General features: G+C 44.2%; 1 protein-coding gene and 1 long non-coding RNA gene across 2 annotated transcripts in view; one reads left to right on the top strand and one right to left on the bottom strand.

Moving 5' to 3' along the window:
* Nucleotides 1–4757, bottom strand: part of LOC125639652 (uncharacterized) — a 152454-nt gene extending 147697 nt beyond the window's left edge. Inside the window, exons 1-2 of the long non-coding RNA XR_012669406.1 lie at nt 4669–4757; nt 2784–2867 (exon numbers count right to left, since the gene is read on the bottom strand). This is a non-coding gene — a long non-coding RNA (uncharacterized LOC125639652). The remainder of the gene's footprint in view (nt 1–2783; nt 2868–4668) is intronic.
* The window catches only part of PPP2R2D (protein phosphatase 2 regulatory subunit Bdelta), a 42126-nt gene continuing 33111 nt past the window's right edge, over nt 4117–13131 (top strand). The window contains exons 1-2 of the mRNA XM_048857198.2: nt 4117–4274; nt 4687–4779. Of these exons, the coding sequence (XP_048713155.1) occupies nt 4268–4274; nt 4687–4779 (100 nt within the window). The 5' untranslated portion in view covers nt 4117–4267. The remainder of the gene's footprint in view (nt 4275–4686; nt 4780–13131) is intronic.

The raw sequence follows: 13131 nt of genomic DNA, 5'->3' as shown, positions 1-13131 counted from the left end.
TGCAGCATTTTAAACAGGTTTATAGCATACAAATGAATACAAGTATGATGATTAAGTTATTTCTTATCAGTATTTATTATTATTATTCATTTGTATTATGGCGCTTAGGAGCCTCAGTCATGAACCAGGACAAAATTGTGCTAGGTGCTGTACAAACACAGAAGACGACAGTCCCTGCCCCAAAGAGCTTACAATCTAAATATCTGATCATGCCCTCTCACTTTCCACCATACCACTCTTCAGAATTGTCTTGAAATCAAGCTGTAAGTTGAGAAAGTTTACATAACAACAGGAAAATAGTCCAAGTTAGTGTAACATTCTAACAAAGTAAATAAATAAATAGGTCACGCAGACCAATTCTGTGCATATGTATTCATGGATGCTGGAACAATTTTTATAGTGGAGGTACTGAGAGCCATTGAACCAAACTGTAAACCCTGTATATAATGGAAACCACTTCTAGCCAGGGGATGCAACAGCACTCCTGGCACCCTTAGCTCCAGCACCTATGTATGTATTTAATAAAAACATTTTTCTACTAAAATTGTGTGAAATTTTTCAAATATATAAAAGCCATAATTGGAATACTGAATGTGTCTACACACATCCTCAGGGCCCTAAGTTTTGGACTTGTGGTTCCCATGCTGCTGCCAGAACATGCTTACTTGTGTAAATATTCATATCTTCTCAACTGAAACCTAGAGACTCATATGCTATTATACAATATGTGTAAAGCAGCTAGCTTACTCCATAGATATACTGACACACAAAAATGCTATGTTGCAAGTTATTGTTACATATGTAACATATTAACATATAACCACAAAAGGTAAGGCATCTAACAGTACATGTCTTTTCCTGTCTCACCCAGAGAGACACAGCTCACCATTAGAACCACCACACTACAACACAGACAAAACATCAAAACCTAGACCAATAAGCATATCAGGCTTCCCGCATCCCCTGTTCCAAACTTCCCACCACCATGAACCAACCAGAGTTCTCCTAAACTTTCTGCCCTACTATCTGTTCTGCACATTTCTGGAAAAGTCACATTCACATATATCCTCCATTGGGTACCTGTGGCATATAAAGATTGTTCTTTTTCATTGTATATTTAATCAAACAAACCAATCTACAGGAAAACTAGATAAATGAGACCACAGGAGAAGCAATAAATAAAATGTGGTCTGTGACCCAGATGTGTACGTCCTACTCCTAAGAAGTATTCATTGGTTTTATACTAGTTTAAAAACATGTTATTCCTATTAATATGAATTGGCATCACATTAGTACATTTGTCCCACATTTATAATGTCAATATAACTTTGTCAGAATTAAATGGCAATTTGGGCCTCTAGAAGATACATCTGTGGCCCACATCCTGCAGGATGATATGCCTGGGTGGACTCCTCTGCTCATGTGGAGCCCACAGTAGCACCTGCATGGATTCGTTTTCAAGATTGGGGTTCATATTATTACTTCATGTTGTATCATTCCAGGATGAAGTTTTAAAAAAAGAACATTTTAAAATAGGAAATCCAATTGGCATTAATGAATAACATGCAACTTCAGTGGTATGCTGCATTTAATTAATTAAGGCCTAAAGGATTTTTATGGGATTCTAGTATACACTGACATCATTTTCCTTTTTAAAATGAAAGATTCAGGGCATTTTTCCATGAAAGTACCATTTGTGTATAAAGTTGTATAAATTAAACACCTTGGGTGGCTCATACTATAGATTAGTTGTGCAAGGCATTAGCTAGAAAAAAATTAAAAGTTATTAGTGCACTTTTCATATACCCCGGTTTTGAACGGACATAGAAACTAAAACTGTTCTAAGAGTGGTCTCTCTAAAATAGATCATGGTTGATGTACACTGGCAGGGCAGCAGACAGAAGTTTGCAGATGCCATTGTCTATAATGTCCCTGCACATAAATAAACAAAGGACTTCAAAAATACATTTTGTGAGTATTAAATTTATCAAGAGGAAAAAAATCACCTGGGAAGAAAGGTGGACAGAATACTGTTGTTTTGTCCAATCTGTTCTTAAAAACCTCCAATTCTGGGAATATGTACTGCTCACATTTCTTACTTGGAACAGGGTTCCCTTTCACATACAACTGTCAGAGATAGTCTAGGTTTACTTGGTCCTGCCACAAAACAGGGGGCTGGACTTGATGACTTCTCGAGGTCCCTTTAACTCCTACATTTCTATAATACTATTTAGTACCATACCAGAATGGCATGGTTTAAGAAGGAATGATAAATTAACTCTGAATTCTCCTTGTTATTTTGTATTTAAATCAGATCCTTAAACCTATAAAGACATACAGCTGTTTAAAGAAATACATCAATGGTATTAGCTCAGAGAGAGTGCAGGATTCCGAACAGAGGACTAAAGAAAGAGGAGCAAAAAAGGGATGCCTACCATTAATGGGGGATTTAAAAGCAAAAATATGTCCCACATACTAAGTGGAACTCTGTTTAAAAATACACTCAGAAGCCAGATATCTTCCTGATAGTGTTACACCTTTTTGTGGCCTTTGATACAGTTGATTATGGTGTTGCTGAAATGACTGCATAAACTGGCATGGGGAATGGAAACACCAGAGATCTACTCTCTCTGTCCTGATTGATCTCACAGGATGATGCTGAGCAACTGCTCTCAGCTGTACAACCACCAGGGCTCAGTCTTGTCAATGCTGGCTCTGAATGCCCAGATGTGTGGAAATGATGTCTGCCTAACCTTCCCAGTTCCAATCCTTTTGCCTCTCACCTGATACCAACTTGGTGTCTCCATCACCTCTGAATTTGGCCTTAATTTCAGTTTATCCAACATGAGCTGCACCGACCAGCCAAACTGAAATAGAAACAAGGTTAGCTGGTGTTGTGTTTATACACAACAATAGTGACACCCTTTCACCCCACCAGCTCCTCTCTCACTGCCTTGTACCATTGATGACTCGTGTCTCCCCATACTGGCGGGGATGGGGGGCGAGGGGGTGGCAGACCCACATCCTAAATGGGAGGACCATGTGTCTCCTCTGTCCAGCAATCCCACCCCTGCCATGCACCCAACCAGAGTTACCACCAGAGTGGGCTCTGTCCATCTCCTGCTGTGTGTTCCCCCACCCCCACCAGGCCGCTCTCCCTGCGTTTCTCATGCGGCTCAAGCTGGCCACTCCAGGTCACTGATCTGTGCAGCAGCTGCCTGAGAGAGCCTGGCTGGGGCGGCAGCGGGCCACTCCCCACCCAGGCCCGGCTGCTGGGGACAGGAGCCGAGCAAGCCAGAAGCATGCCTCTCTCCCCAGCAGCCGGGCCCGGGCAGGGAGTAGCCCAGCCAGGCTCTCTCAGGCAGCTGCTACACTGCAGTGACCCAGAGTGGCTGGCGTGAGAAGCTGCTGGTCCCACCCCTTCCAGTCCCTGCTCGGACCTGGCTGCCAGGGACAGGGGCCACGCTTGCTGGGGGGCAGGCACAGCGGAAGGACAGAATCCCTCTGCCCTGGCAGGCCAATCTAGGGGGCCACTGAACCCCACATGCTCCCCTACGTGTCACCTCTGCCTTGTACCACCTCTCTGCCCCTTTGGTCTCAGCCTGAACGAAGTGTTTTCCCCCGGCCTGGCGTTAGCAGTGCTTAATTGGTAATGAAAGAGGTACTGGGGCTCAAGCAGCATCTTTACTTTCGTAACTGACACAGTAAGACCAGAGGTGCCCGGGGTCAGGCCTGTCGGGGCTCAGAACAAGCACAAATTAAGCAGTTGATGATAGCCTAGCTGCCACCCACTCCAGCCGACTAGAGGCCACCAGCCTGTCCCCCTCCCGATTCAGGATCCCCCAGTCCCAGCTAACCGGGTTTCTATTTGGCCGACTACTACAGCCCAAGCTGGATAAACTGCCCCTCCTCAAGCAGTGTCCCTGGGTGCACCCACCTCAACCAGCCCCAGGCCAGCCTATGTCGTCTAGGTCCCACCACGCCCCCGTCAGAGCCTCCTCCCCCATGTACCCCCCCCCGCATCATCACTGCTCGGGCCCGGCTCCGCCCGCTTCCTTCGCCGCCTGGCGCTCCCCGCTCCCCCGCCCGGAGGGAGGCAGACGGATGACGTCACCGGATCAGGCCGACCGGCAATGGGCGCCATTTTGAAACCCCAAAACCTCCAGCGGCTGCAGCTGTGTGCGGCGGCGGCGGCTCTGACCCGGTCCCGGCCGGCGCCTCCCCGTCGTGGGCCCCGCAGCCCCCCGCCCCACACACACTGCGCGACATGGCAGGTGAGAGAGGCGCACGCCGCGCCGCGGCCGTCAGCTGGGGAGGCCTGGGCCTGGCCTAGGGTAGGGGCCAGGTGGAGGGCGCTCTGCCTTCTGAGCAGGGGCGGGCAGCGAGTCAGGCCTGGGCGGGCAGCGCGGATCCGGGGCATGGGAGACCGAGCTGGCTCGGCGGGGCCAGAGGGCTGGCCGGGTTCGGGGTCGAGCCGGACCGCGTGTGGGCCTCGGGTAGAGGGGCAGGGCCGAGCCGGTGCTGGGTGGGGGTTGAGCCGGGCTGGGTACTGAGGAGCCTGGCCAGGGCTGGGTAGGGGGAGCTGGGGCCGGGTTAGAGGTCAGCTCGGCCTCCTGGGGGTTAGGTGCCCGGGGCCCAGTTGGGGTTGCCCGCGCCGCTCGCCCTCACCGCGCTCTGTCTCCGCAGGGGTGGCAGGAGGTGGCGGAGGAGGAGGTGGTAACGACTTCCAGTGGTGCTTCTCCCAGGTGAAGGGGGCTATCGACGAGGACGTGGCGGAAGGTAAGACGGGGGACCTGGCGCTGCGGCCCGCGGTCGAGCAGGAATCACCGTGTCAGAGGGGTCCCCAGTCGGGGGTGTCAGTGTCTCCCAGTCCCGCGCTCAGTTTAATCCACCCCGGCCCCCGCCTTAGACCCAGACACCAACACCTATTTTTGTCCAACGCGTCGCGCATAACGACTCGTGCGGGGAGTCGGTGCTGGTGCTGCAATTCTCCTGCCCCAGTGTGAATCCCGGAGGATGGGGTGTGTGTAGGGGGGTGGTGCGATGACTAAGCTAGTGCCTGTGTTTTTCAGAACGGCTTGCTCTCACAAGATAGCATAACAGAGAAGGTGGCTTCCTCCTCTTCTTCATTTATAATCACTAGGGAGATGGGAGATTGACAGTGGTAAATTTTTTTTAAAAAGAAAGGTAGTCAGACATGTCAAGTTTATGCCTTATGCGGAGAGGAAGGCTCCTTCATTAGGGGTACATGTCAAAAGCAGTGTTTAGAATTTCCCTGTGGCAATGAAGGATTTATTCATACCTGCTGACATTTGAAAGCTATAAATAAGGACATTTGGGTAGGAAATAAGTACCTTTTTAAGCACAATTGAAATATGTTAGACTTGTAGAGTATTTTGGAATAAGAATAGTAAAATGATAAATATATTTTGCTTTAACAAGTCCATCCCTTCTAAATAATCAAGATTGACGTGTATAGTGTTGCTATATGAGTTTCAATGAGTTACAGTCTCTGTTTTTAAAAGATCTCCCATATTCAGATTGTCCCAGTTTGAGATTCATGCTTGTAAAGAGGATGTCATATGGCTGCATACATCTGCCTCATGTATTTGAGTTTCTACTACATGAACTTAAAAAAATAAATAAATAAAACACACATACTTTAGCTACTTATGTGGATTGTTCTGGAATTACTTTTGAATGTATTTTTTCAGAGCGTAGTTAATTTTATCCATATTATTTTCCACTGCAAAAATATTATGAGTATGTTTTAGTTTTGTTTTGGGAAACACCATTTCCTCCAAATACCTGGCATGGGAAGACACTCAATTTATTGGAGCAGATAATATTCAGACTAGAGATGGGTGTATGTATCAGCTGTTTATTTCTATACTTGTAACTCCCTGCAAAGTTGTGAATTTATGTAAATTAATTATATTAATAGGTTTTCAGGTATTCCTGAAACACTGTCTTTGTTTCTTTAAACCACTTGTCAGTGAAAAAGCTTAAAGAGCCACCGCTGCTTATATTTTAAGAAACAATCCAGTTTGGGCAAAATATTTACTATGATAAAATTACCTTTCAGTCACTGTTGATTACCAGGATATTTGTATATAATCAGAAGCTCTCTCCTTTCTAAATAGCCAGTAAGTTTTACTACCTCATGCAGTGATTTTGTAACATCAGAATTCAATGTGCGAGAAATGTATATTATCAAAGAGCCAATGTACATCATTACAGGATGTATTGGCAAGTTAGAAAGACTTAAGCTCCATCCCTTGGCATAGTCAGTGATAGGAAAAACTGTATAGCTATAATTTATAAAACTCTTAACAATGTACTTTCCAACTATGGGCCTGATTTTAAGTACCTATTAAATCAACAGGAGTTCTGCCTAAGTGAAACAGAAGCACCTGTTGTGGCCTCATTCACTTTAGCATCATAAACTACATTTAATCTGGCAGTGATCTTGGCTCAAGGTGGCAGAAAGTCCACCCAAAAATGGCCTCTAGTATTGCAAGGCTCACATAACTGCTGGCCAGTGCAAATTGAAAGTAGACAGTACTTCCATCAGAAGGGGGACAGCCAGGGTTTCTAGGTAATGTGCTGATTCAGCTTATTTCTAAGCAACCTCCACCAACAGATCTCTTATTTAACACATGAGCATACTAAAATTGCCCTTCTGTTGTGGATCCCCCAGAGGATGATGGTGGTGTTTCCTACCCTATAAGATGAGTGAATCCCCCTTGTGTGCAGTGGGCCTCTTTGTTGGCATGGGGAGTGAGATCCGTGCTCGACTTAATCTCATTTCTTCAAGTGTGCACTGAGCCCAATATTTGTAAAAGTTTACCAGTGTGGTGGTGTGGCTCTTAGCATTCCTCTTCAGTCTTTTGTCTGAGATTTCAAGTGTAATCCATTTGTTCATAAAATTTGAGTAAACTAAAGGCATTAGCTGGATCTTTTATTTCTAAGTAAAAAGAAAAGGAGTACTTGTGGCACCATAGAGACTAACCAATTTATTTGAGCATAAGCTTTCGTGAGCTACAGCTCACTTCAGCTTATGCTCAAATAAATTGGTTAGTCTCTTAAGGTGCCACAAGTACTCCTTTTCTTTTTGCGAATACAGACTAACACGGCTGTTACTCTGAAACCTGTCATTATTCCTAAGTGTTTTTGAAGAGTGTCTTAAATAATTTTTATATGAAAAGCATGGACTTCAGATGAGGGGCGTTTCATTAGCTCTATATCAAAGTACATTTTAAAAATCATTTTTTATTTTTTAGCTTTGTTTTTTCCCCTATTATAAATCAAAATCTTGTAGTCTCATTTGCTCGTGATACTGCTTAATGCTTTACCTTATGCTTAACTTTACACCTGTAAGTAGTCCCATTGATATGAAAGCGCATGTGTTTTACAGGATTGAGACCTTATTTATAATTTGCTACACTTGAAATACTGTTAGCCTTTGGCATTTGTTAGGGTTCTTTCTCTCTCTGTTTGTCTTTAAACAGGAATATTTATAATCACATTAAAAAAATAACTGGTCTCCCAGTCCTTCATTGGGCTCTGCTAGTGTGCATCAGTTTGTTCTTGTAACATTCACTGAAGTCTGAGAGTCTGCACCAGTAGTGAACATTGCAGTATTTGACCCTAGGTGTTGGGCCTTGATTACTGAACTGTCATCTAATCTCAGTCTTTTTTATCAAGCTGTCCATATAAACTAACTTGATGGGGCACTATCAGCTTACAATGGAGTCATGATAGTATAGTCCAGTGGTCCCCAAACTTTTTGTCGCACCTCCCTGGGAGCTGAGAGCAGGTGCCAGGGCTGTGAGCGGAGTTGAGGGGTGCTCCCTTCCTGCCCCCCTTGGGGGCTGGCCTGGGCCCTGCTGCACCCTCTCCGAAAGTTGCTCTGCGCCCTGCCCCAACCCCCAGGAGGGCATGCTCCACAGTTTGCGAACCACTGGTATAGACTATACTAACTGCAAATCTCCTGTCACTTTTTGTGGTCTTATAAATAAATTTTTTTTAATTGTCTTTATCTTTTGCTCTGTGGAAAAAGAGATGTAAGTGGGGGAACTGACTCTACAAAGAAATCTGCAAATGACAATACACAAAGTGCTGTCCAATCCATAAAATACACAAATGGAGAGTTTTTTCTATAAATTTATTAAGTACCTCATGTTTAGTTTGCAACTATTGAGGAAGTTAAGTGTGCTTTTAGTTTTAAAGTTAGAGGTATTTCTTTAATGTACAAGATCATGTTCAGCATCTGTTTCTGGTATGATGCTGTTTTAATGAAAATACTGTTCTGAGTAGTGTGAGATTGTGTGCTGATACAGGTAAGTTCTACCTGAAATATACATTTTCAAAACTTCTTTTCACCTCTTTGATTACTATAGAAAACGGAAGTTTGCTTTCTTTCTGATGCTATCCCTGTGCTGAAACAGCTTTTATAAATTTATAGTTAATCATTTTTGCTGAGATTGATACAGAATTGTTTTTTTTATATGTATATCTTTAAACAAATGGAAGTGCACTCTTTCGGGATATCCGTGATGGCTCCAAACTGGTGTCATAAAATGATGATAGATGTTAGATTTATTGGATATAGAAGGATGTAGTTTTCAAAGTAGGAGAGTCTGAGAACTGCTAAAGAATGATATTGAGGAAAGAAATTTGATAATATCAAACAAGTGTTTCAGTTACTAAGTGTAACAAAGATAGACTTCTTAAAAGGTGGATTGCTTAAATCTCAATTGTAGTTTCCTTATTTCAGGGAAATATTTTGCCTAAAGCCTCCGTGTTGATAACTCCAAATTTCACAGGCAAGGATAGCTCTGGGATTGCCTAACTTTGTTTAAAGTAACTTTCTAAATGTAGGCTTCAGTTTTGATGCTTTGTGAGCACCAATTAGATCTGTGATTGATCTTACTACTTTCTCTAATTTGTCCTATCTGATCAATAGAAGATAGCTGTTTTTCAGCAGACTTACTACTAAATTAATTCTTTAAAACAAACCACAAAGCAACAAAAGTGGTCTTATCACAGTAATTTCCATTCAAATAAATTTGTCCAGTACTCTTGGAAGTGTCTTATCACGTTGTGTATATCAGCATACTGATATGCTTGGATCCTTGAGGTCAAAAGGTATAACCATATTCCTTAGAGCTTGTCTACACTACAAAATTAAGTGACTTTAAGTTGGCATACAACCACCAAAATAATTAAAGCGGCGGTTCATGTCCACACTTGCTCCTTCTGTGGGTGGTGCTCTTCCACCTACTGAAGTGGGGCATTGTGGGACACTGACAGCTGGAGCCTGGCAGCCCTGGGGGGTTGGCAGGGGGCTCACAGTTGCCTCCCCTGTACACAGCTGTCAGGCAGATGCTGGCCTCACAGTTGTGAGCCAGGAGGGGGCTCAATTTCACAGCAGGGAGCCTACCAGCAATTAAATTAACATTCTTGTCAGTTTCATGGCTGCTATTAGTTCACATTTGGGCTCTGGCTATCCCCTTACAGCCTGAGCTGGAGACAAAATGAGAAGAAATAATAGCTGTGAAACTGACAAGACTGTCAATTTCACTGCTGGTGTGCTCTGTGCTGTGAAATTGAGCTCTGGCGACTTGGTCAGCTCTGGGGCTCCCACTGTGGGCCCTGCTTGGAGGATTGACAGCTGGTGTCCTCCTGCCACCTCCTGGTGAGGGATTTGGCGGAAAAGGAAAGTCCAACCCTGGCCAGGCTCTCCTTCCCACTCAGTCCCTCCCCAGGAGGCGGCAGCAAGGCTCTGGGATGTCAGTGCCAGGCGGGGGAAGGCTGTGAGCCCACACCCAGCTGTCAGCACTGGTATGCATACGGGCGAGGGTTCACAGTGGGAGCCAACAACTAATGTAAGTAATGCACTGTGTACACAGAAACTGCATCGCTCTAACTACAGGACATAAGCACTATGCCTCCTGGTGGAGTTACTATGTTGCTATAGTGGGCCACTTACTTCAGCGGAAGCACCATTGTAGTGTAGACACTGACATAATTAGGTTGACATAAGGCAACTTATGTTAACCTAACTCTGTAGTGTAGACCAAACATTAGTCACTCTCAAATCTGGTTGGTGGAGTACTATGGATAACTTTAAAATCTATCTGGCCGTCACTACAGACTTTTTTCCTGTTTTAATTTCAGGAGTGACAAGTCAGGGAACTGCCTAAACATTGGAAGGAACCTAAGATCCTTATCAGACTGTCATCTTGAGGGTTTTTTAGGCTTTCCAAGGTTAACAACAATGTTAAAATGTGTTTCTCTTTAAAGCATTGTGTGTTAAAGATGCTGTCTTCTGTAATCAAGTATTAACTATATATATTTTGCTATTTATACCTGAAGTGCTTTCTAACAGTGTGACTACTTCACAAAACAAGTGCTACTTTTAAGAATTTATGTAGCTTGAATTTCTATCGTATTTTTAGCTTTATTTGGACTTCGGTGTATCTTGATCTGTCTTTGAAATAAAAGGATGAGTTTAGGCCCCAGTCCTGCAGATGTCTGCATGTTTGTGTCGCACATTCTAGCAAGTGTCCCATTTTGGCTACCTATTTGGATAGCCCTGAGGGGAATCCAACCCCCTGTCTGCTGGATCCCTGGAGTGTTTAAAGCTCCTGCAGGCTGAGTGGAGTCCAGCCACTGCCCTAATCTTGGGGTCCCTGGGCAAACTTTCAGGGTGAAGACTTTCTGTGTGGCATGTACTCTCTCTCTTCCCTCATGTCCCCTGAATTTTGGAACCCAGTGTCTAGCCACCTAGCCCCTCTGGGCGCAGCACTGACCCTTCAGACTCCCCGCTACTTAAACACATTCCACTCCCAGAATTCCACCCGAAAGTGTGAAGTTTTTGGTTTACAGTTTAACTCTGTGGCATGCACTAGTTGTGAAGCATATACCCACACATACACACTCTGTATAGCATTACATTTTTATGCTTTCTTACCTTGAATCATGTCAAGCACAGGAGAGTACAAAATAAACATCCTAAATGTAGTGTTCCTCAGTAGCTCACCCTTCCCTTGGGAGTACTCAGGGTCATCTGTGTTCTGTCAGGACAGGCAGGTGCAGTCCTCTGCTGCTTTAGCAAACCTCTCCCTTGAGCAGTCTCTCTCATCTTAATCTGATCAAAACAGCTCTGCTTCCCTCTGTTCCCCTTGTGAATTCATGTATAGACTCCTGCTGGGGCCGCTGGCTTCTTTTGTTCTGCTCCTGGTAACTTACCATTACATTCCAAAGCTGTTGTTGCCCCTCCTCACTTGCCCATAGACAAGAGGAGGAAGTGCCCAGCTAGAGCAAACACATTGTCCTAAGGTGTCATACTTTTTGAATACACCATCCTTCAGTGCCCATCACTCAGTTGTCTCTGGCGGGGCAGAGACAACTGACACAACCTGCTAACTCACGATGGATCCACATACATATAGGCTTCCTGTGCCACTGAAATTTCATGATGCAATTTCATATCATCATCCACAGTTCAGAACTGGTTCAGACAGAAGCCCCAGCTCGTCACAGTAGGTGCTCACCCATTGAAATTGATGGAGTTCCACATGTATGAAGCTGCGGCTGTGCTTTAGGTACAGACTCATTCTTAGAAGCAATGTCACATTGATACTATTTTGTCAGACTTAAAATCTCTTGAATGTGTATGTCCACATATTGTGGTGATAGTCCTATAATAACTGCATTTATGTGCACCTTCACTCTCTGCTCACTAATCCATTTCCACCAGGTCTATTGTGAACATTCCAAACAGTAACCACTTCTTTTTTAAAAAAAGCTGGCCGGAGAAGTTTCATTCCCTTTCTGTCCCAAAATGTGTAATTTCCCCAAAATACACTGTCCTGAGGAGCAAGGCAGTTAACATTAAATCCTATAACTTGTCTTTTTAAAATCTGAAAAAAACAACAAGGAGTCTGGTGGCACTTTAAAGACTAACAGTTCAATTTGGGCATAAGCTTTCGTGGGTAAAACACCACATACATCTGAAGAAGTGGTGTTTTACCCAAGCAAGCTTATGCCCAAATAAAACTGTTAGTCTTTAAGGTGCCACCAGATTCCTTGTTGTTTTTGTGGATACAGACTAACACGGCTACCCCCGATACTCAAATTTTAAAAGTATCTTGTAACCTAATAAGGCTAGAAACAGGATTTTGAGCCATTGGAAAAGGAAGAGCCCCACCTCAATAGTGGACATGCGGAGCATGTTCTTCTCACTGCTAAGATAGGAGACCTTAAAATCAGGTTGTCATATTCTAACAATTGAAGGACTCTGTACAATTTTTGTAGTCTCTGAGATTATGAACATTCTGTATGTGTCTTTACCAAGTTACAGACTCAATTTTAAATTTGCAGCCCTTTGTCTTCTGTAGTCGTTTTGCCTCCGTGTTGGACCAAAATTTTTTTCCAGCTTATGGTAAGGAAGAAGCAACCCAGCATGTAGTGGGTTGATGAATCTGGAGACTCTGCTTGTGTAACTTCCAGGGAAAGAGTGAGCTCACAAGAGGCTTTGCACTTAGGATTTTCATTGTTTTTCTAAATGATCTGTAATTGTTTTATCTGTTAAGTAAAAGAGCAGTGGTGACTTCTGAGGTTATGTCTACATTACATACCTTTTGGCGTCACAGCCATGCCACTAAAATGCACGCAGTGTTGCTGCTGTATGTCAGCAGGAGAGAGCTCTCCCGCAGACAAAAAACTTCCATCCCCAACGAGCAGCAGTAGCTTTGTCGGCAGGAGAGCTCTCCAGTCCACAAAGCGCTGTTTACACCCGCGTTTTTTGTCGGTAAAACTTCTGTTGTTTAGGGGGGATTTTTTTCACACACGCTTCCCCCCCCCCCCCCAACGACAAAAGTTTTACTGATGAAAGTCCAGTGTAGACAAAACCTAAGTAAAGTGTCTGTGTGTGTTATATGCAACAACTTCTGCACTGCTTCAGGAGAGAGTTACACTGACAGCCAGAAGACATTCTCACCTTTTGATAGAGCTCCGGGGGGGGGGGGGGTGAGTTTAAGCAACAGGGAATCTGAGAATAGGGCTAGGCAGCTGGTGGGTTCCAACTCTCATAGGGGAAGGGGGCACTAGACAGAGGGCCTG

The sequence above is a fragment of the Caretta caretta genome, chromosome 7, assembly GCF_965140235.1.
Source record: "Caretta caretta isolate rCarCar2 chromosome 7, rCarCar1.hap1, whole genome shotgun sequence".
NCBI classification, from domain to species: domain Eukaryota; kingdom Metazoa; phylum Chordata; order Testudines; family Cheloniidae; genus Caretta; species Caretta caretta.
The sequence above is the reverse complement of the archived record's forward strand: the minus strand, read 5'-3'. Positions and strand labels throughout refer to the sequence as shown.